Genomic DNA, 24,109 nt, shown 5'->3' with positions numbered 1-24,109 from the left:
TATCGTCCGATTTCTCTTCTTCCTTTTCTTTCTAAAGTTTTGGAACGGGTTGTTTATTCTCGCTGTTTTGAGTTTCTTGAAGCCAACTCTATTCTCGATCCCTTTCAATCTGGTTTCCGCCCACGGCATTCTACAGAAACAGCTCTCACTAAGATCTCAAATGACCTTTTAAGGGCCAAGGCTAATGGCCTTTGCTCTGTTCTCATCCTTCTTGATTTGTCTGCAGCCTTTGACACTGTTGATCACGGTCTTCTAGTTGATATACTTTCTGACCTGGGGTTCTCAGACACTGTTCTCGACTGGTTTAGATCTTATTTGTCAGACAGATCTTTTGCAGTGGTCACAGGTGGTCAGACTTCATCCTCTGTTCCCTTATCTGTTGGAGTTCCCCAAGGCTCTGTTCTGGGTCCCCTGCTGTTTTCTCTCTACACACTGTCCTTAGGTAAACTCATTAGCTCTTTTGGTTTTTCCTACCATCTGTACGCCGATTACACCCAGATGTATCTTTCCACCCCTGACCTTTCTCCAAGGCTTGAACAGCGAGTTTCGTCTTGTCTCGCATTGCATGCGCCATCGGCGTTTGAAGCTCAACATGTCCAAGACGGAGCTTCTTGTCTTTCTTCCTAAGTCCACCCTTCAACACTCCTTTTCTGTCTCTGTGGACAACATTTCTATTCAACCAGTCCAGCAAGCCCGCAGTCTTGGTTTTATCTTTGATTCTTCTCTGTCGTGTATCCCTCAGATCCAGATCACAACCAAGGCTTGTAGATTCTTTTTATACAATATTGCCAAAATCTGACCATATCTCTCCGCCTCTACTGCCAAGATTGTGGTCCATGCCCTAATGGTATCACGACTTGATTACTGTAACATCCTCCTGGCTGGGCTTCCTCTTTCCCACCTCCATCCTTTAATTTCTGTCCAGCATTCAGCTGCACGCATTATCACATCCGCCCACCACTCTGACCATACCTCTCCTTTGTTGGCATCCCTTCACTGGCTCCCCCTCCCTTTCCATATTCAGTATAAGCTCCTGCTGTCGACATTTAAAGCCCTCCATTGGCTGGCCCCTCCTTACTTATCAGACCTTCTTTCTCTTCACCTTCCCACTTGGGCCCTCCATTCTGGTAGTCAAGGTCTGCTGTCTCAGCCCAGGATTTCCTCTGCCTTATCTCGGATTAGCTCCTTTTCACTTGCTGCCCCTCACTCCTGGAACCTTCTTCCCCCGCGAGCAAGGGCCATCATGCAGAGAATGGTGGTGCTGACACTACTGTGTAATTGGCGGCCAGTGGCAACATATTCTCCTCCCCGCTTCTCTCTTATGCCTACTGCAGAGAGAAGCATGTTATTGACAAATCCAGCTCTAGAGAGCTGCTTGTAACATCAGTGCTCTGGAGCAGCTAGAGTCCTCCTGGGATAGGAACAGTGGCAAATTTCTGGCTCCCCATGCTGCCACCTGAGGCAACCACCTCACTAGGGACAGGGATGGCCCTGGTAAGGAACCTCATTTGATTTCAATGCTTAAACATACAATGCCAATTATGTTAAATGTTGTTCTATGAATGCTGGATTGGTTAAATTGAAAGAATGTCTTTCTCAAGAATTAAGCAGTAAATGTTAAAACAATAGAAGATGTATATAGTTACAAAACCAGGTTATCTGTGAAATCTAAAAACCAAATTATAATCTAGTATATCAACGCCTGCAGAAAAATCTGGATATGAATACAGTAGAGTCTCGGTTAACCGAAGGTCGGTTAACCGACACTCTGGATTATCCGACGTCCCATGCTTCTTTGTGAGAAGAAGCATGGGACGTTGGATTGGGGACAAAAGTCCCTTGGCTTGCCTCCTCTTGCGGCCGAAAATCCCGCCCCTTTCCCCTCGGCGGCCTCCCTGATTGGTTGGGAGGCTGGGAAGGGGAGGGACTTTCGGCTGCCTACAAGCCCCAGGGGGCTTTGCAGCCAGAAGTCCCATCCCTTCCTGCCCTCCCAACCAATTAGGGAGGCAGCCGAGGGGAAAGGGGCAAGACTTCCGGCTGCGAGGCCTGCTGGGGCTTGCATTCCCGTCCCTTTCTCCCCGCGGTTGCCTGGCAGCCCTGGGGAGAAGAGGAGGAGGAGGCCCCCACCCATCCCTTCCCCCGCGGGTGCTGCACCCACGGGAAGGAAGGGAGAGGAGGAGGCGGTCCCCACCCATCCCTTCCCCCTGCGGGTGCTGCACCCACAGGAAGGAAGGGAGAGGAGGAGGAGGCCCCCACCTGTCCCCTTCTCTCCACGGGTGCCTGCGCCAGTGCTGGCACTCGCAGGGAGAAGGGAAAGGAGGGAGCCCCGCCCCCTTCTCTTTTCCCCGCATGGTGCCTGCTCCAGCGCCGGTACCCGTGGGGAGAAGGGGAAGTCTGGCTTATCCAACATATTAGGTGATCTGGCTACAAGCCGGTCCCGTTTATGTCGGATAATCAAGACTCTACTGTACATGAAATTGCATGTAAGTAAAGCACAGGACTGTAACTATGTTGTATAATGAATTATGCTTCTGTTTGCGTTCTATATTATTTTATTTTGATTTGCTTAAACTTCATTCATCAGGACAGGACATTTTAGTCCCCCAAGTATCATGTGTTGCTGCAGAATCAAAACAGAAAGACCCAGAAATAAAATGTAGGTGCCATTTTTTGTGTATTCCCATTCCAATGTCTGGTTTATGTCCATTTATCCTCTAGCGCAGGGAATAGCCTGTTTGATGTAGAGTGTTGATGGGCATTGATGACACAGTATGGCATAAATCACATTAGAGGATGAGCGCATAAAGGTCCCCCTAATATTGTGGGTGATGTCATTAGACCTTGGGACGACATCTCCTGGATAAATGTATGGGCAGAGTTGACATCTTGGTTTGTAGCAAAACTTAGTATTTGTGTCCCCCATCTGTGTCAAAGTGTCTTCCTGTGGGTCAGTACCTGTTTGAGGTTTGCAGGCTGTCTGTAGGCAATTAAAGGTCTGCTACCAAGAGCCCTTGAAAGAGTGGCATTGGCGCGTTTTAGACGGGCCCTGTTGGGCACCGTAGTTATGCGCGAGGGGCAGCGCTTCCTGACACGACTTGCCCCTCACACATAACAAGGGCGTCAAAATGGCAGCGCCCTATACATATGGGTGCCGCCATTTTGATGTGACGGACGCCTAGCATCTGCACGTCTCGGTGCCCTTGTGACGTTGCACAAGGCGCCGCAACAGCGCCGCAAGAAGAACCCACTTTTTGCGGGTTCTTCTTGCTGAGCGGGGGAACCACGCAGTTTGTCTGCTGCAGTTCCTTCACACAGCAAACACGGGCGCCGGCAGACTGCCCTTTTGGGTGGTCTGTAAAGCACCATTATTGTCCAGAATGGGTTGTAGTTCAAGGGCTCTTGATGGCAGACCTTTACTTCCAGCTGGTCTGGGGATGTGGTATTTAGACAACACACACTCCCAGAGTGACTGGAAGCCATGCTGAGAGCATGCCCGGCTGGAAAAAGCTGGCCAGAAAAGGAGTGGAGAAAGTCCGCTCTTTACTGGTGTCCCAGATAGGGCCCGTGCCCATGTGGTCACCATGGTCCTGCGCCGATAAGGGCAGGAGCAGCCTCTGGCTACTACTTTTGCCCTGTCTGTATGACCCCATGTTCTGGTTGTCAGTAGTTTGACCCCAACAAGGATGAGGATTGGAATTCTCTCTGTGGTTAAGAAATTCAAGAAATTAACATTTATACAGAAAAATCAGAACACTAAAATTCTCTTCAAGGTCAGGGAAAAACACATCCAGAAATCATTCAATTGGTTCCTCCTGTGTCAGGAGGTTGCAGTATCTGTTGTTGTGGTTCTCAGGACAGGCAGGGTAAATATCCAAGTGACATTTCTGTTGTACCTTCTAGCAGTTCACAGCACCAGCTGCAACACTGTGTTTAAGTGGGTTGCTTTTTAATTCTGTGGGGGAAAATCCTTTGCATTTTTCTGTTTTTGAATTTTTTTTAAAGTGTTATAGTGCATTAATGTATCAGTGTGTCAGTAAAATGGTACTTCGCAGTATAGCACCCCAACGCTAATTTTTTTTGGGGGAAACTGAGAGGAGATAATTTGCCTTTCTCAGTAAACTTTTCCCTTTGGAAAAGCCCTAAAGCGAATTTTAAAAAAACTGCTACAAACAGCTGCAAACGGAAGGGACAGCAACAATAGGTGAAACAAGGAAAAACCTAAAGGACCATATTTTTAAAAGTCACACATTATTAAACTAATCTAGATGAGCTCTATTAATACATTATTATTATTATTATTAATCCTGATGCATGAGGATTAAAATATTTGTCTTTAGTTTTACACATTCTTATTTTAAAAACAAGGAATGAAATAATGAATTTCGCAAAGGGATGATAATTTCAAGAAATACCTTGTCCATTCAAAGTCTTCAATGTGCTGAATTTCATCATCTATCAATGTAGTGAGTACCTCCCTACAGTGGATGAACAAAGTAACCAATGCCTCCAATGTGCTTTCTTTGTGGTAGGGAAGAACATCTGATGCTATTTCTGAAAGTTGTTCTGTAAGGTTGATTAGATCATCACGGCCTGATATCATCTCCTTTTTTGGATTAGAACTTAGCAAACATTCTTCACATTCTTGAGTAAACATTATTTGGCTCTAGAAATAAAAAAAATGTATTACCAGTAATAATAACAATTTGCTTCCTTCCGCTCACAATTAGGCATTACACAATGTTTCTTATATTTCCTGTCCCCTATTTACTCTTCCTTATAGTTGCTAGAACCTACTTTTAAAGAGCTGGAAAAGTCCACTCTCCTTTAGAACACTTAAAAAAAAACAACTCTGAAAATATAGGTCCTATCAGTTTGTTTGTTTTTTTAATGTTAATTTGACTATGGAAAAATGTTACACAGAATATATAAACAAGAAGAATTGCATTCTACAGGTGGGTTGAGAGGAAAGCAGTTTGCCAGCTAGGACAACAGTCAAACAAATATTATTTTTCATAAATTCTTATTTTAAAGAAGGGAGGTAGGCACTAAATTTTCTTTCAACATATCTCGTCCCATCAGACCAGAACACAGCACTAGATAACTCTGATTCTGCCTTAGCAGAATTTCCCCAATGTGCCCCCCCACCCCCTGCAATGGGCTAAACTGATACATCCCACTGGATCAGAACTGGTGTTGCATCACTCCCAATCACAATTTTTTGCTAAAATTCAATTTTTTTGAAAGGCATTTTCAAGGTTAGGGGTTTAGGAGGGTAGTGAAAGGCAAACTGCTGTGTTAGCATGCAATTTCCATGGGTTTAGAGCATTCTACCAAAATGCTCTAAAAATGAAGGGCTGAGGAGGAATGGTTGAAAATGGGGTTGAGGTTGAACCTTCCCCACCATGGATCTAGAAAGACAAACACATCCAATAAAAACAAGAAAAAAGGAGAGGATGTTCTTTTTCAAGAACAGAAATGTTAAAAGTTTAGTGCTCTCAGTCTTCCCTAGAGGAAGCAGTAAAGCATTGAAGTAAAGTACAGAAGCAGTGAATGGACAGGAACACAAGTGGATCACAACACAAGTCTTTTAAAATGCAGTGTCAGATGATGAAAACATGTCAGCCTTTTGCTGCTTAGTAAATCTGTCTACTCATGCTAACATCTCACAAATTTAATCCATAGGACATTATCCTCTGGAAAAAATAGAAGTTGGGAGGCAAGAAATTACGAATGAAATCAGAAGTAATGAGAAAATCATAATAGGAACAGGGTGGTGAAAATCAAGGTGGTGGGATATATATTGCTTCTCCAGAAGTCAATCACATTGGACTCCTCAGTGCACCAGGATGTCATAACATTGCCAATCTCTGGTGGCTAGTTTGAAAATTACCAACTGTTGTAGTTCAGTAGCAACTGCAATAGGTCTCTATGTGACAGAAAATTACTTTCTGCACCAAACAACACTGCAGAGTAGCAAAGCACATCTTTCACTTCTGCTCTCTTTGATGCAAAATTGAATTTCAGTGGCTTGCTTCTCTCAGCTGGGTCAGGGATGAGACTGCAAATATGACCAGTGGCACGCTAGTTAAACACTGTCCCTGCTGACAAAACTACAATAAAAGCACATAAGAAAGCCACAACACATTCCTCTTATTCTTAGCAAATTGATCACATACTACATTTGCAAAGGACAAGATGCTTTCGTGGAATCCAGTAACAGCAGTTGAGAATTCTGCACACAATGCAATATTTCAATCCACTGCTCTCCTCTTACAGAAACTTTCTCAATAGATCACGAGAAAGAAGCATGCAGTCCTCCAGATGTCAACAAAACTGTCACCACAGTAGCAGTCCTATTCAGCTTAGTCAATAGTGAGAGAAGCTGGCAGCTGAAGTCCAGTGACATCTCATAGGCAACATAATTCCACCCCTGCACTAGAGGGAGGGAAATTATTGTCTCCATCTGTCACTTCAAAACATTCACACACACACACACACAGAGAGAGAGAGAGAGAGAGAGAGAGCGCACTTAGTCTTCATAGTTGTTTGTGTATGTTCAGTTACATGGTTCAAATCCATAGTAGAGTTAAGTCTACCAAAGCTCATGCTGCCAAATTCTTTCTTTCAATTAGTCTTGAAGGTGTTATAAGACTTCTCAACATACTGGTATTATGATTGATTAATGTACTTAAAATTATTGCTTACCACAAGTAATACCACTTGTCCCGGATGAGTGAAAAACCATTCTTTAAATTCCATTTGATCCCATTCTGAAATTCCAACTGTTATAAATCTTAAAGTACATTATATAATTAGAATAATATTATGCAATCATTTCCATTACTAAACACAAGATAGAGTCTTGTGATACATTAAAGACTAAAATATGTTATATTGAATAATCTTTTGTGGCATACAGTCCAGTTTTACACATGCAGGATATCTTCTGATCTATAATTCTGTACCTTTTTAGGTAAAGTGTTAATTTTATTTCCATTTTCTTTCTTTTCCCTTTTTTTAAATCCATTGTTATTATCCTGTCTAACTATCTAAATATAAATGGCTTTTTGCCGAGGAGGCAAAATGTGACCATTTGGTATGCAGGATAAAATAAAATGACTGAAGAGGGCAGGAGTTCAATGGACAGCAAATGAAAAAGAACATTGACTCCTGCAGACCCAGTGTGCATGAGGAAATCCATTAGTAGTGGACAGTGCCTCCAGCCATCTTGTGAATCATAGCACATCTAAATGACTAACTAATAGATTATTACATATTCTTTCAAAGACTACACAACCCCTTAATCAGATGACTGAAGCAATATATCCATTTGAAATATCTAACAAATATCCCAGGTATTGCAGAAAATTTCTGCTTGCTGTTACAGGCAAATATGTACACAATTAGCAATTCTGGAATTTTCTTCCATGGCTATCTTAGCATCTACCACCTCCTGGACTCACCAAGATGTGTCTTTGTCACTTACTAAAAAGGAATGTGTTCTGAAAATCCCAAGGAATATTGCTGCCATGCCACCACCACAACACAAATATATACTGAAATCAGAGGTTGATATTTGCCATGCGTTATCATTCTAGGAAGGCAAAAGGAGCAATCTACAACTAGTGGATTATTTCCTTGCTCCATCTGATCAAGGCAGGAGTCCAAAGTTCTAGTCCATTTCATACTTTGACTCCTCTCTTTTTCTATCACTTTATTTACATACCCTTGCTCACTAATAGTGTTACTCTTAATCATAAAGAATATACAAGTACTGGTCAGGAAATAGATAGAGCAAAGAAAAAAGATTATTTTCTTAATTCTTCTTTCTCTTTGCCCCCCTCAGATTTTTTTCAACATGCAGCCACAGAAGGGAGGTGGATTGCTCCTTCAGCCTTCCAAAAAATTATCATTCATGGTAAGTATCAACCTCTCATTCTCAGGATGGCTGAAAGAAAAATCTCCAACTAGTGGGATATACCTAACCTGCACACATCAAGTGGATGATGCTATCCTGTAACAGTGTTTGTAGTACAATTCAGCCAAAAACTGTCTGCCATGATGTAAACTTATCAACTTTGTAGTGCCTAATAAACACTGAAGGCTCCTTTCAATCTGGTACTTTGCACACTTCTTCCAACAAAGACAACTCACCTCATAAATGCTGTGGTTGTTGCCACAGATTTGGTGGAATGTCCCCAGGTTCTTTTTATGGCGCCCGGTGCACATCACGAGTATGCCATCAGCACACCAGTGACGTATGAGATGTGCAACAACGTGTATACGCTGCACGTCCCTTGCGTCAAGATGACGGCACTTGTGTGGACGGTACGCCGCCATGATGCCGTCGCCATGCCGTGCTAGGGTTAAGGACCATGCAGTTGGTGCACAGTCCCTAACCCTAGTATCGCTGGTGGCACACCGCTTCGGGACCATCTGTCTCAGGCCTTTGTTGCTTTGAAACCCAATGTTTTGGGGGAAAGGAAATAACTTACTTTTGCAAGCACCTTTTGTATAATTGGTAGGGGAAGAAAGCTGTAAATAGACTTTTGGGCCATATCACTGCTAAGGCATCATGACATTCTGCATCTATGCTTCCACCTATTGATCCAATTCGATTCCACTTGGTTCCCACTTGGGCTGAATCAATTTATTTCCAAATAAATCTATTCAGCCCAAAAAACACCCCATTTTACCAGCGCCTTTTTGATCCAGGTTAAATAGGTAAAATGGGTAAAAACTATGCCCCCCCTTCCCGAATAGCTTTAGGGATTCGAATTAAGTGGGAACCATGGTGGTTGCAACTGGATCAAGATCCGGTTGAAACCGCAGTGGGAACAACCCTCAAGTGTTTCTTTACAGTTATTGGCAAAGTCAGATTGAGATGGCATCCTATTATGGAGTGCTGATTTGGTATCAGGAAAAGTTGTAAAGTCTTTGTATAAAATCTTGCCCAAGGTACTGACTGCATCATGGAAACTAAGATCCCTAATACTTAAACACATAAAATGCAATAAATCTGATTATTGTGATTTAGGTATTATTATCTCCTCTGCTTTCTCCTTCCTTTCCTTTGAAAAAAGCACATAGCCCTTCTTTGTATCTATTTTTGTTCCTAAATGAGTGAGGATTTTTCTTGTCTCTAACTGCCTCTTCTTGAAATATGGTAAGAGGTCATGCTTTTGCAAACAACCCAGTGTTATTCTGAGATCTTCAGCCTTCACGTTGGCATCAACTCATGGTGACCCTGTGAATGAGACATTTCTATGTATTCTCAGCCTCTCTGCTCAGGTCTTGCAGGTTAAGGCCCATTACTTCCTTGATTGAATTCATTCATCTGGCATGCAGTCTTCCTCTCTTTCTACTGCCTTCTAACTTTCCTAGCACCATTGCCTTTTCTAGAGAGTCATGCCTTCTCATGATGTGGCCAAAGTACGACAGCCTCAATTTAGTTATCTTGGCTTCCAGGGAGATTTCAGGTTTGATCTGTTCAAGGACCCATTTGTCTATTTGGCTATCCATGGTATCAGTAGCACTCTTTTCCAGCACCACATCTCAAATAAGTTAATTTTCTTTCTATCTGCTTTCTTCACTATCAAGGTCTCACATCCATACATGGTGATAAAATGGCTTGGACAATCCTGACTTTAGTGTTCAGCTGTAAATCTTTGATTTAGAATTTTGTCTAGTTCTTTCTTAACTGCCCTTCTCATTCTTAATTTTCTTCTGATTTCTTGATTACAGTCTCCATACTGACCAATGTTTGATCCAAGGTATAGGAAAAAACTATTTCGATTTCTTCATTATATAGATTGAATTTATGTAAATCCTCCATGGTAATTATTTTAGGTTTCTTTAGGTTTAACATTAGGCCTGCCACTGCACTTTTTGCTTTTATTTAGTGATTTTTGCTAGTAGTATGGTGTCGTATGCATGTCTTAGATTGCTGACTTTCCTTCCTCCTATCTTCACTCCTCCTCCTACCAATTCTAAGTCTGCTTTTCATATGATACTTTTGGCATAGAAATTGAATAGAAAGGGTGATAAAATGCAGCCTTGGCTAACCCCTTTGTCAATTGGGAAACATTCTATTTCTCTGTATTCTGTTCTTACAGTAACCTCTTGTCCTAAGTACAAATTCTTCTTCAGGACTATGAAATATAGTAGCACTCCCATTTCTTTGAGGGTATGCCATAGCTTTTTGTGATTTATGTAGTGAAAGACTTTGCTATAGACTATAAAGCACATGCTTATTTTTTTCTGGAATTCCTTGGTGCAATCCATTATCCATTTTGTGTGTGTACTCTGCATATAGCCTTCAGCAAAATGTCATCCAAGACAATTGGATTCCCTTTTGTCTTATTCATGCTATTATTGATACTAACACCTTGGGAAAACCTTGATTGCAGAAAGGAAGAGCCCTGAATCAGTAATGGTTGTTGAAATCAAACCTCAGGTATATCTTGCAACTTTGATACATAGGAACATTTCTTTCTTAGTAATGTCCTTTAGCACCAGTGATAGAAGATACCTTACTCTTGGTCTTTTTGAGAATTGAATGTTATATTTGTCCACTGTTAAATTACACAGTGAGGTATCTTTCCACCTACCACTATTTACCTTGTCAGTATTGAGACCATCCACCCCTGTTGGAATGTCTGGTTTCCCTTCTTGGTTTTAGTCCTTACTGTTTTAAATAAAATCTCAATTTATTTCACTGTGGCCTGAAATTTCTGTACTCCCTTTGCATCTGAAAATCTCTTCCTCCACAAAAGGAATAGTTTTCATTTCTGAAATATCTCCTACCCTAATTTCCTCTTTTTTGTTGTTGGTGAAACTTGTTTTTATTTATCTTTTTCTTCTATCAACATCTTCTCCAGAGCTTTTTCATAAAATAATAATTTCCTTTTATAGGGTGTACTTACCAAACTGGCCCTGGCTTCAGCCAAAGCAATCTTCTTCTCACTGTAGTTGCTGTTATGGATCTTGCTGCATATGCTGCAGCATCATACCCTGAATCTGCAACATGCTGAAATATTTTATCTAGTTTACATAGTGCAAGTTGCAAAGTACATGTACTTATGTCTTCTGATTCCAGTATATCTTGACCCCATAACATGCCAGCTCTGGCACACACTGAAACTGTTACTTATACTCTAATGCAGAGGTGGGGAATCTACAGCCCTACAGGTTCTGACAAACTACAATTCCCACCATGAGACCTGATGAGAATGGTAGTTCATCAGAACCCAGAGGGACATTGGTTTCCCACCCCTGTTTTAATGGGTACTGCTGCCTTGTGTAACTTTCCAAGAGCTGAATGTATCCTGGCAGAGCAGTGGTTAAACGCCTGTACTGCAGCCACTCGCTCACAAACCACATGGTTGTGATTTCAATACCAGCCAGGAGCTCAGGGTCAACTCAGCCTAGCATCCTTCCGAGGTCTCTAAAATGAGTATCCAGCTTGTTGGGGGCAATTAGCTTACACATTGTAAACCACTTAGGGAGTGCTGAAGTGCACCAACAAGCTGTATAGAAATGTATTTGCTATTGCTATTGCAATTTTTCTCATGTATATCTTTCACTGTTGTGCCACTTTTCTATGCAATTACTGTATTAGAATCAATGCTGAAACAGGATAATCAGCTAAGGGCATTATCTAATGATCCATTTCTCCCCCTTAGATGTGTAAATTTTTTCACTATAATCAAGGGACTGCTTTGTATTAAGCAGTGTCTCCCATTCTGATTCAGTTAAATCCCCAAATGTATTTGGTTATTGGCATTTTAATATTTTTAACAACAGTTTCTGTAACACTGCTGTAACTTCATTAGTTTTCTACTGATCCTTACTTTCATCCTGACTTGAACTTTGGTAACTTGCTTGACTTAGAATTATAAGTATCCCTTTGAATTAATCTACCTCAAATAATCCAGTTTTATTATTTTTTTATTGAGTCTACATCTGAGGAATCATCACTTTCACTGTATACTTCTGCTCTCTTATCTGCATCATGGATTTTGTCAATCTCTGTTTCTGAATCTAAATGAGAGAATTCATTCAAAGTAACTGCTTTGCTTTTGCTGCACATGCCATCGACACTTAATAACATGTCTTGTTTTCTTCACACATTTCCTTGGATTCTCTAAATGTTATTTAGCAATCGTTTCTGGATCCTGCAGAACAGAAATGGTTTTGAGATGTCCCCTGCATACCTGTTAAATTTATAGCTTTTGTATTATTCAAATATGCTGATTTATTATATTTATATTGTCAATGGAAATGTATTGTTGTTAAATCAAAATGAGGAAAAATTCATTCAACTAATCAATTAATAGTCTGTGTTGCTTCTGTGGAGCTGTTCTGATTTGTCAATCAAAATGTGTCCATGGGCAATCAAATGTGATGCTATTTCTGAGTGGCCTGAAGCTTTCTTCACTTGTAACTTCACCCCTTTGCTTAGAATAATCATTTCAAGATGGTACCCCAAAGCTGCATCCCCTCTGTGGCCCTTTACACCCTATGGTGTTAGATCAGGTAAGTCTTTAAATTTAACTTTCTCTCTTATTTTGTCCTTTGTAATCTTTCTAATTTTATCAGATTTGTTCCCTATGGGCTTACTGCTACTTTTTGAGTTGCCTCAGATCACTGTTGCAAGAATCACCCTTTCAGTTTGCTCTCACTAGATGAAATAAATAACGTTCTTAAAATTGATTCTGACATCTGTTCAGCAACTCTCTTCTCAATAGCCAACTGAATAACTGTGTTATTTTTCTTATTGTTTTTCACTCTGTGACCTGCACACTTGCAGTCATTGGAGCAGTTTTGGGGGTAGGTTATATTCCATTTGCCTTTTCTTTTTCTCAGAAGGCAAACAATATTCCTGTCACCACTAGCATCCTGTAACTTTCACTTTTTCTTCATTGAATCACTAGCCATTAATGCCATTGAGTGTATGGTTTAATCCTAACCTAGCTAGTAAAGAAAATAGTGGAAATAGTATAGAAAGGAAATAGAGTAAGATAAGCTTGACTGGTTGAAAAAGCAAGAAAGTTAAAACTAATGACGGAGAGTCAATGGAAATATGAACTTCTGCCTGAATCAGCTGGTGCTAGAGAATAACTCACTAGCTGTAGATTGTTCCTTCAGCCCTCCACAGAATAACAGTGACACAACTAAGCAATCCAGTATTACACATATTCTATTTTAAACCTGTTAAGGGTAATGCAAAAGGATGAAGACTAGAGGATCTGGGTTTTTTGTTTTGTTTTTTTGCTATAACACAATTTTTAAAATATACTTACTTTCTTACCATATCATACATGGTGCTTTCAACAGTTCCTAGCCATTGTTCAACAGGCCCTCTAATACGAACACTCCTGAAAGACCATTTGAAAATTCTGTATGTCAGGGGAATAAAATTCTCTTATAGTTTTCATTTTCAAAGCATTAATATATTCCCAACATTCAGTTTAAATGGAATAGAAATACATGTTATCTTGGCTTAAGAACCTGCCTTAATATCTTGGCTCCATGGACTAGTAGAGGTGGTCCCCAGAACCTTTTTACTGGCATTTCTGTGAGCCAGTAAATGACAAGAACCTTCATTCTATTTTTATGGTGCAAAAACAATCTACTCATTTATTTTAATTGGTTATACAAAGTAAACTATACTTTATATTAGCTAGTATACTTAATATTAATATAATAAAACAATTTAAATAATAATACTACCAATAGCAATAATGTATTTTCTTCTAGAGAGATAAATATTATTGATAAACATTGGAACGTAACATTTTTTACAGATGTATTAGCTCATTTTTCATCACTCACAATTTAGGAAATAATGCACCTTTCAGGTGTACCCTCTACACCAGTGGTTCCCAACCTTTCTAATGCCGCGACCCTTTAATACAGTTCCTCATGTTGCGGTGATCCCCATATTGGAGCGGTGTCTCGGTTCCTAAGACCTTCGGAAAACACATATTTCCAATGGTCTTAGTCTTCTCACAGCATTCCAGAACCTTCTGGATGCAGTCCTGTTCCACTTTGTGGTTCTGTGCCTTCAAGTCATTTCTGATACACAGCAGACCCTAAGTGTGACCTATCACAGGGTTTTCTTGCCATGATTTGCTCAGAGGGGGTTTGGCATTGTCCTCTTCTGAGGCTGAGAGAGTGTGATTTACCCAAGTTCACCAAGTGAGTTTCCAAGGTTGAGTGGGGATTCCAACTCTGGTCTCCCAGAGTCCTAGCCCAATGCTCAAATCACTACACTACAATATATGATAGACCTCTTTTAAATTAAAGTTGCTTTAGTTGTTTTTTAACTTTTGTATTAACAGGATTTTTAAGAATTGTATTGTGTTTTTGAAGTTGTATGTTGCCTTGGTTTCTGTACTGGGAAAAAGATGGGATATTAATCAATCAATTAATTAAATTTTGCCTTGTTTTGTCTGTATTCCACCCCACTAAATAAAGGAGACATGAAATGGAGTTAGTGGGTACAACAAAGAAGTCTTGCGACACTTGGCATGCAAGAGGTGCACCATGTTAAGAACTGCATTAGGCACACTTAGGCTGCTGCCACACTGCAGAATTAAAGCAGTTTGACACTGCTTCCACTCTCATCACTCCATCCTATGGAATCCTGGGATTTGTAGTTTGTTCTGCTGCCAGGGCTGGGCTTTGAAAACTCAGGCATAAGAGAGGCAAAAGGCTTGGGCTCCATCTACACTGGAGAAATAATCTGGTTTGAAACCACTTTAACTGCCTTGGCTGAATGCTATGGAATTCTGGGAATGGTGGTTTGTTCCAGCACCACAGCAGAATGGCAGTTAAAACCCCTGTAAAGCTCTCTGACCATGGTGACCAATGCCCTCACCCCAAAATGTTGGGCACTCAAGCAAAAAATGTAGGACATGACCAAAAATAAAAGCTAAAAACACCCATGTAATTATAAATTCCTGCTTCTTAGTCATGATCCAAATGGAGGACATTTTGAAATTTGACAGAAGAGGACATATCCTGGAAAAGGAGGAGGATGCCTGGTCACCTTGTCTCTGGTCCAAAATACACTGCAGAAATAAAACATAGCTGGACTGAAATGCCCAGGGTTCCTCACCAAAGCTGCATCCACACTGAGGAAATAATCCAGTTCGAGAGTGACTTAACTGTCCTGGGTTAGTGCTGGGGAATGCTGAGAATTGTAGTACACTGTGGCCCCAGAGCTATCTCTGACAGGGAGTCCCATAACCCTCCAAACGTAGTTGAACTGCAGTGCCCAGAATTCCTCCCCTGGTGCATCCACACTGAGGAAATGGTCCAGTTTGAGACTGCCCAGTGCTGGGGAATCCTGGGAATTGTAGTCTATTGTGGCCTCAGAGCCATCTCTGACAGAGAAGTCTCAATGTCTCCCAAACACTAGCATTCCCAGGATTCCCTAGCATTGAGTTAAAGCAGTCTCAAAGTGGGTTATTATTCCTGCAGAGTGTGAGAGAGATAGACAGGCTAGGGACTGGATTCATTCATTAACTCACAAAAGAAGGATATCTGTGTCCAAAACACACTGTTGGGACTGTCAGGGCTCAGTGCTATGGAATCCTGGGAATTGTAGTTTATTGTAGCACCAGAGCTCTCTGACAGAGAAGGCTAAATGCCTCACAGACACCAGAGTTCCAGAGCATTGAGCCAGGGCAGTTAGAGGGGTCTCAAAGTGCAGTGTGTGTGAGAGAGAGGGAGAGAGATAGAGAGAAAAGCTAGGGAGTGTGAATGAGTAGCTCACCTGGGCTGAGGCTGCTCTGGAAGTAGAGGAGGAGGGAGGGAGCCAAGGGAAGTGGCCAGGACCATCCGGAGGAGCCCCCTGCTTTCCCTCATCATCGCAGCCTCCTCCCTTCCACCGCATGCCCCAAAGGGCAAAACGGCCGGCAAGAGGCTCTGCTCCCAGGCAATGCCTCCTCCTTGCTTCATGGCCCCAGAGAGCTCCTTCTGCCTCCCTCTCAGCCCTGAGAGGCTTCTGGAGAGGCGGCTCTAGGCTCCCCCCCCCACACACACACTGCCTCACTGCTGGTCCTAGGCGACCCCTGTGAAAGGGTCTTGCGACCCCCAAAGGGGTCCTGACCCACAGGTTGGGAACCACTGCTCTACACAGTAAAGCCTATTTCTCTCCTCTTACTTGTTAGAGGGAATGGATTGTGGGAGATTATCATTGGAATAAAAGGCTGTTGGAGACTTTACTCCATTCACAGTGAAGGTGAACATCTTAGGATGGTGAATGTGAAAGAACAAAATTGTAGACAGAAAAATATGAGTAAGTTTAGAACCCACAACAGGAGGAACATTTATTAAAGAAATAAATTTTTGGATAGCAATAATATTTTCTAAACTAATCTAAAAGAGAAAAAGATGATGAGGGAGACATGTCTTGCCATATCCTCCCTCATCAAAGAGCAGACGAGAAGAGAGCAGAAGCATTCAGTCGGGGTCAATTCCTTTTGTTTTACAACAGAGGGCAGTCCCTGATCAACTAAGACAATGTTATCTGCCCAAAATATTTTTGGGACAGCTGATTGACAGATGAAGGAAAAGCAAGAAGAGAAAGAAGACCAGATCCTAATCTTTCTCTTTCTAAACCATCATCTCATCCCTAATGGACATGAGAGCAGCTAGAACAAGTACAGAAGCTGCTGTTTCTTCCAACACCCCCATCCCTATCCTGCTGGCTCGTGCCCAAGAATAACTTCAAAACCATGATCACAGCTGTTACCTGCTCCAGGAAGTATGTAGATCCCATATGTAAATACTGCAAGTGGTTCCCCAATTACAAGTTCCTTCCATTTTTTTTTTTAAAAAGGATGTCTCATAGTATTTCTGTGCATATGCATTTGCTCAATGGTCCCTGGAAACAGTTTGGAGCAGGCAAGTGTTTAAAAGACAATATAAGATTTCTTTTGGCTGTATATCTTGATACCCTGCTCCTTGAAGGTCTGCTTTACAATAAGTTATAGCCATGTTAGTCTGTAGAATCAGTTGTAGAGAGATCTTTTAGCACCTCTGAGACTACTTGAAAGAAAGAAATTGTCAGCATGAACTTTCGTAGTCTAAACATTTGGTGGAAGGCATCTGAGGAAGTAGACTTTAATCTACGAAAGCTCGTGCTGCCAATTTCTTTCTTTAAGTCAGTCTCAAAGGCGCTTAACAATAAAGATAACAAGGAGACACCAGCAGCTCTGATACTATCAACAGTATCAGAAATCTTGCCCATTAGATAATGAGTGGTTGCCACCCTTGAAGCAGACACTTCTTCACCCTAGGTGGAACTGGAGCTGGTAACAGCAAACAATAGCAGGGACTCCTGGAAGAAACACCTGGAGAAAGCAGGTGTGAAAAGTGGGATGGCGATTTCAATACTGTGATTGGTAAGTTATCTATCCCCTGCCCCAGCAATGGAAATACTAATACAGTGCGCCCACGTCATACGTGGGCATGCCATACATGGCTTCCAGCATACACTGGAAGCTGTGTCGGAAAAAAGCCTCCCGCGCCCCGGAAGGAGTAATGGGGCACATTACCTCTTATGGGGCTTGAGCTTATATGTTTTTTCTCTTATGCGGGGGGGGGGGGGGTGTGGTCTGGAACGGATCTCCCGCCTAAGAGAAGGGCCCACTGTACTGGTGAAAAATGCAGCTATCAGTGTTAAGAGCAGTGGGCTGGTTTACTGGTTTGAGGGAAGAAGCTCTTGCAGTCACGAATTCTCTACAGGACCTTACAGTTGGTAGGTTTTATAAATGGACAATCAACCAGAGTAACTCCAAGTGAGAATGAGGCAGAAGGAAGAGCTAATTTTGCAACAAAGCTAATCATTTCTTTATTAAAAAGACAAGAAAGGATAGCAGCAGGAACCAAAAGCCAGTCTATACTCAATGCAAGTTCTCTCTCTCTCTCTCTCTCTAACTTGGAGCTGTCTCCTAAGAGTGAAGGGAACAATTCTGGGTGGGGCAAAACATGACATCAATGCTGTTCTTTAAAAACCCTAAAACATGTACTTGTAAAGGGCAGAAGTGCCCTTCAGGTATTGATAATGTCTCTAAAGTGTTCTGGGCAGTACTGAACAACAGGGTTGTGTACACAAGAGAAAACCAATCATATATAGATATTTGTGTTCTTGTTGTTAACCGCCCTTGAGTTGATCTTGACTCATGGTGACCCTGTGGATGAGACATCTCCAAGACTCCCTATCCTCCACTGTTCTACTTAGTTCCTGTAATTTCATGTCTGTGACTCTCTGATTGAGTTATCCAGCTGGTGTGTAGCCTTCTTCTCATTTTACTGCCTTCTATCTTTCCTTGCATTATTGTTATTTTCTAATGAGTCATGCCTTCTCAACAGCCTCGGTTTAATAATTTTAACTTCCAGGGAGATTTCAGGTTTGATCTGTTTCTAGGACCCATTTGATTGTTTTTGGCTGTCCATGGTATCCTCAGCAATCTTCTCAGTATCACATCTCAAAAAATTGATTTTCTTCTCATCTGCTTTCTTAATTGTCCAGCTTTCACATCCATATATGGTATTAGGGAATACAGTGGCTTATACAATTCTAACTTTCATGCTTAGTTGTGTACCTTTGCTCTTAAGGATTCCTAGTCTTCTGATTTCTTGACTACAGTCCCCATTCTGATCATTGTTTGCTCCAAGGGAACTCTTTTAATATTTCCATTTCCTCATTGTCTAGATTGAATTTGTGTAGATCCTCTGTGGTCATTATTTTTGTTTACTTTATGTTCAACGGTAAGCCTTTCTTTGCACTTTCTTCTTTGTTAGTAACCATGATGTTCCAGAGCCATAATTTTTTTCTGCTCATAGTATAGTGTCATCTGCATATCTAAGATTTTTTGATGTTCCTTCCGCCTATTTTCATTCCTCCTTATGTGCCCAAGCCTGCTTTTCATATACAGTGGAACCTTATTATACGCGAGGGATCCGTTCCGGATCCCTCCGCGTATAAAAAAATCCGCCTATGCTCGAGCCCCATTGTTTCCAATGGGGCGCGTGCGCGGCGGCACACAAGGCGCAACGGGTGCGCGCGCCCATTCAATTGAATGGGACGCGCCGCCCCTTCCGCCCCGCGCGTGCTGGCGGCTTTGAGCGCCTATGCTCAAAGCCGCCTATAAAAAGGCAGCGTATGCGGAGGCTCCACTGTAGTATTTTTTGCATATAAAATGAACAGATAGGGTGAAAGTCTGCAACATTGTCAATAGGGATTGCCAATATAGATATTTACTCACTCACAAATTCAGATAGGTTGCTCAACCTCTCTGCAACCTGCCCAGTACCTCACAATGTGAGGTGTACCAGTCTGAGCCAGTTGGGGAGGCCTCCAATCAATGGAGATAGTTAAGCACTGATTGCTTTAATCCAGGGGTCATTCCCACTGGCAGGATGAATTGCTTCCTGATTCGCCCTTGCCTCGGTTTGGAAAGTGATTCTAAACAGTCTCCTATTCCCACCGTACCGCAGTGGAATTGCTTTTTTTTTTTTTTTTTTTTGCACGATTGTAGTCCCCACTGGCAGCGCAACTTCAGAATGGCCTGTAAATCATCTGGGACATAAGCAGCAACCTGGCTTGAAAATTGGGGGGAAATTGGAGGCTGAGATAGTGTGAGGCTGACAGATGTGTGTACTGAGGCTGAGAGAGTGTGAAGCTCAGAGAGAAGGCAGCATGGCAGAGAGGAGGGGGACCCCCATGGGTTCCCAAAAGACCCTTGCCGTGTTTGGATCGCTCGGGCAGGGGTCTTTTAAAGAAAAAAATCATCAAAAATCGACAGATTGGTCAAGCAACTACCTGCCTTCACAAGTAGTTGCTTGACCAATCTATCAATTTTTGGATCACTTTTATTTTATTTTATTTTAAAAAGCCAGCACTGGGGGGTGACATCTCCGGAGAGGGATGATGCACACCCCTCTGCCATTTGTCCCTCCCCTCAGAAAGAATTGATTCTGATGTGGCGTTCCCACTTATTGGACACACGTCAGAATCAATTCTTCGGAAAAAAAACCCTCTTTGAAACTACTATCAAGAAATCCTGGGTTTTTTTGTTTGTTTGTTTTTTGCGTTTGCCCTGCTTCATCCCAGCTGGAATCGACCCAATGAGGATCAGAGGCAGGTTCAAATGGGAACGAAGGTCATATAGCTCGAATCAGGATTCGCTTCAAATTGTAGTGGGACCAACCCTCCAGAAACCATTTCTTTGACAGCAAGGGGGGGGGGTGAGGGAATGGACAAGGATCCAACAATTTTTTTTAGTGCACTCTCTATTTTTATTAATGACTGAGCCTACACCTAATAACAGCAAGTGTTCTAAGTAGCAAAATTACAAGCCTGTTGCTCATCAATGTAAAAGGCAGCTACCTATTTCTAGTGAGAAGAAATAGGTTGAGCAGCTTACTTTAAAAAGTAACTTTCAGAAGAGGCCAATTGTTTATAAGAACCTTGGTCTGTCAGACGTCTAACTTCATAGCCAAATCAAAAACATAAATTAAGAGAAAAATTACACTGCTGAAATGACGAAAGCTTGAGTAAGCTAGGAATGAATTGTTTTGCGGAAGGACTATACGCTCATCATTATTAAACATAGAACAAATTTCTGAGGTCAAATTTTGGTTTGGTTTTTTTTTATGAAAAAAGGTATTTTGCAGTAGTTCTATTAAGATTTGGGGAGATGATGATGATGATGATGATGATGATGATGATGATGATGATGATGATGATGATGATAGAAGACAGAAGCAAAATAGATCCCACCAACCTACTTTATATGATGGATATTCTGTATTTTGTTTTAACTTGAAAACTGCATTGGGTCCCACATTGGGAGAAAGGCGGAATAGAAATTAAATAAATAAAATAAACAGACATTGAATATCTTCAAAGCTAGACATAGAATATGAAAGGTAGAAATTACCAATACAAAAATTACTGAGCTAAAGAAGTGCTCCAGTATGGCTTCTGAGACACAGGGCCTAATTATGTTACATGAATCTTGTAGCCCGCAGCCTTGTTGCCCCCCACATGCATGACCTCACCACCCAACTTCCATTGGGATCACATCACAGCTTGTGGAGAGATGAGGTTTAACATTTCAAAGATTTAAATCACACTCCAACAATACTCCAAGAATTATTAATTTTAAAGGGATGTGCCCACAAACTGTTATGTTCATGTGTAGATAAGCTCTAAGTCCCAAGTGAAACAAGGAGAGAACCACTAGTGAAGAAAATCAGAAATTGTATATGTTGAAGAACTTGCCTTCCTTTGCTCGCAATGGATTTTACAGAGAATACAAAAAGACCAATAAGATTTATTTTTGTAAAATGTCTAAAGACTCCTGGAATTCTAATTTCCTATCAAATTATTACTAGAATTTTAGAAATGTAATTAAAAATTTATACTGTACTTTGGCAGTAGAAGGATTTCCCCTTCGGCAGATCTGATCATTAGAATCACTGGAGGTCTCTGTTCTTGCGGACGTATGTATAATTTCCTTATATTTGCAAAACATTTCACAAGATGAGGCTGAAACATGAAGTAAAACAGAACTATAAATATTAAGGCCATACCTATGTAAAATTTAAAAGGAAAAATGAAATATTACCTGTACCGCATCAGGATTTTTACTTTCAGCTAATATATCAAGTAGTTCAGCACTGCTGAGAAAATAAAATCTTGGGAAAACCATACGTTTAACTTCAAGGTAGTCCTGCCCCAAAATTAAAAATAAGATAACATTTAATTAAAAATTATGAAATTAAATACAACATTTAACACTCTTCCTACATTTTTCATCCTATGGGAGTTTCCTCAGCTCCTCCAATTTCTTCAATTTTTGCCATAATTTCTTGTGTTAGATTTAGTTGAAATAGAGTGGTTCAAGCAACATAATGTTAGACTGTGGATTTAACTGTCATAAAAGCCTAGCTTTACACAGCCATATATAAAGCTTTATCTGTAAAATACACATTTTTTTCTCCCCACTCCTTCCCTTCAGTGTTCTAACAATGCTTCAACATTTCTGAAATAGGTATACCTCAATTAATGAAGTACTATAGATGTGTTCCCATGTATTACTTCTTTAATGGAAAATTTAATACGAGAAACAGAAATAACACGGAAAGCATACGGATAGATTCCCGCAGCACAGGAAGAGAAGTTAAAATGTTTCAACAAACTCCTTGCCAACCCCTAAAATCAGCAATATGCTCAGGTGAAATGAAAGAACTAGGACAGGTAGGTCTTTCAACAAAACATTGTTCTGTTGTCTTTCAACAAACATTAAGCAAAACATTTTGATATTTCCACAGACCATTTGACAGCTTGTTTTAAAATGTATTCATAGGTTATTATTTTTCTTTCACTACTTTCCACTTTTCTTATGATAGAAGTAGTCGTTCATCCACCTCCTGGTGAAAGCATCCACAAGAGAATGTTTGGCTGCACCTGCCTTACAGCAATATTGAAAACACATCCTGTTGACCAGGGGTAGGCAACCTTTTTCAGCCGGGGGCCGGGTTGCTGTCCCTCAGACAACTGGGGGGGGGGGGGGGGGGGGCGAAGCCAAAAAAATAATAATTAAATACTTTTTAAAAATAAATAAATAAACCAGGACAACTGTAGGACAAAATTTTCAAATGGAGGACGCTTTTTTTAAAAAATGGAGGACACACAAAAAATTTGCTGATTTTTTAAAAAAATGTTAATATAAATGCATGTTTCTGAGGCTTCTATAGACAATTGCCCCCCTTGCCCGCTGCTTGCCCCCCTTGCCCGCCTCCTCCTGATAGGCCAAAGGCCCCACGCCCTCACGCGAGAGGCCAAAGGCTCCGGCAGCAATTGGTGGCAGGACCAGGCTGGGGCCGGTCCCAAGGCCTTGCCAGGCCGCATCCGGCCCGCGGGCCGCAGGTTGCTTACCCCTGCTGTTGACTATGATGGCAAAAAGGTCTACCATTAGCATCTCCCACCTCAGCATGACGAGTGGAAAGCCCAGTCAGAGAGCTCCCACGTGTGGAGTTCTGCAGAGTGACTGAGAGCATTAACAACCATATTCTCTACTCTAGAAAAGTGAATTGCAACAGGATAGATGTTTCTGGCAGCACACCAATTTCACAGATGAATGGTAATGTAAGTAGGGCAGAACAAGCACTAACTTGTTTGTTTGTGTAAAATGCTGCTGTAGTGTTGCTCGATGCAATACATACTTTGTTGTTAACTTCCCTCAAGTCGATTGCGACTCATGGCAATCCTGTAGATAAGACATCCCCAAGACTCCCTGTCCTTGACTGCTCTGCTTAGTTCCTGCAAACTCATACCCGGGCTTCCCTAATAGAATCCATCCATCTAACATGTGTCCCTCCTCTCTTTCTACCCTCCACATTACCTAGCGTTATTGTTTTTTCCAGCGACTCATGCTGTCTCATGATGTGTCCGAAGTACAACAGGCTCACATTTGTGGCTTCCTAGGAGACTTCTGAGACTGGTCGTTTGTCTTTTTGGCTGTCCATGAGATACTCTTTACCCCCACATCTCAAATGAATTGATTTCCTTCCTATCTTCTTTTTTAACTGTCCTGCTCTCACACCCATACATGCCAATAGGGAAAGCAATGGCTTGTACAGTTCTAACTTTTGTGTTCACTTGTATATCTTTTTGCATGTTAGAATCGTTTCTAGTTTTCATAGCCACCCTTCCCATTCTTAACCTTCTTCTGATTTCCTGACTGCAGTCCCTGTTTCTGTCAGTGTTTGATCCCAAGTTTGGCGGGTTACAGACGGGCAAAAAGGGGTGTGCTCATGACGTCATGAAGGTATAGCCTTTAGACGGCCCTTACCTGAATGCCGCCATAAACACGCCGCCTGCACACCCCAAGCGGGAAGAAGCGGCATTAAAAAGGTGCCGCTTTTTTCCGCTTCTTTTCTGTATACTGCGCAGCTGCGCATCTCCGTCTGTAAGCTGCTGCACCGGTACACCAGAATTGTTACACCGCTAATTTAAGTTGCCCATTTAAAGGCTCCGAGTCAGCTGCGTCACATAATGTGTCGGGGTCCTGGAACATGTGCA

At 41.6% G+C, this 24,109-nt stretch overlaps 1 protein-coding gene across 1 annotated transcript in view; it reads right to left on the bottom strand.

The window, feature by feature from the left end:
- Positions 1–24,109, bottom strand: part of LOC149310662 (dynein axonemal heavy chain 14-like) — a 352,749-nt gene that overhangs the window by 207,890 nt on the left and 120,750 nt on the right. Inside the window, 5 exon segments of the mRNA XM_089529413.1 lie at positions 4,413–4,663; positions 6,706–6,793; positions 13,305–13,379; positions 21,453–21,571; positions 21,651–21,755. Coding sequence (XP_089385539.1) covers positions 4,413–4,663; positions 6,706–6,793; positions 13,305–13,379; positions 21,453–21,571; positions 21,651–21,755 — 638 coding nt within the window.

The sequence above is a fragment of the Sceloporus occidentalis genome, unplaced genomic scaffold, assembly GCF_023333645.1.
Source record: "Sceloporus occidentalis isolate IW3139 unplaced genomic scaffold, rSceOcc1.0.p SCAF_6, whole genome shotgun sequence".
Classification (NCBI taxonomy): domain Eukaryota; kingdom Metazoa; phylum Chordata; class Lepidosauria; order Squamata; family Phrynosomatidae; genus Sceloporus; species Sceloporus occidentalis.
The sequence above is the reverse complement of the archived record's forward strand: the minus strand, read 5'-3'. Positions and strand labels throughout refer to the sequence as shown.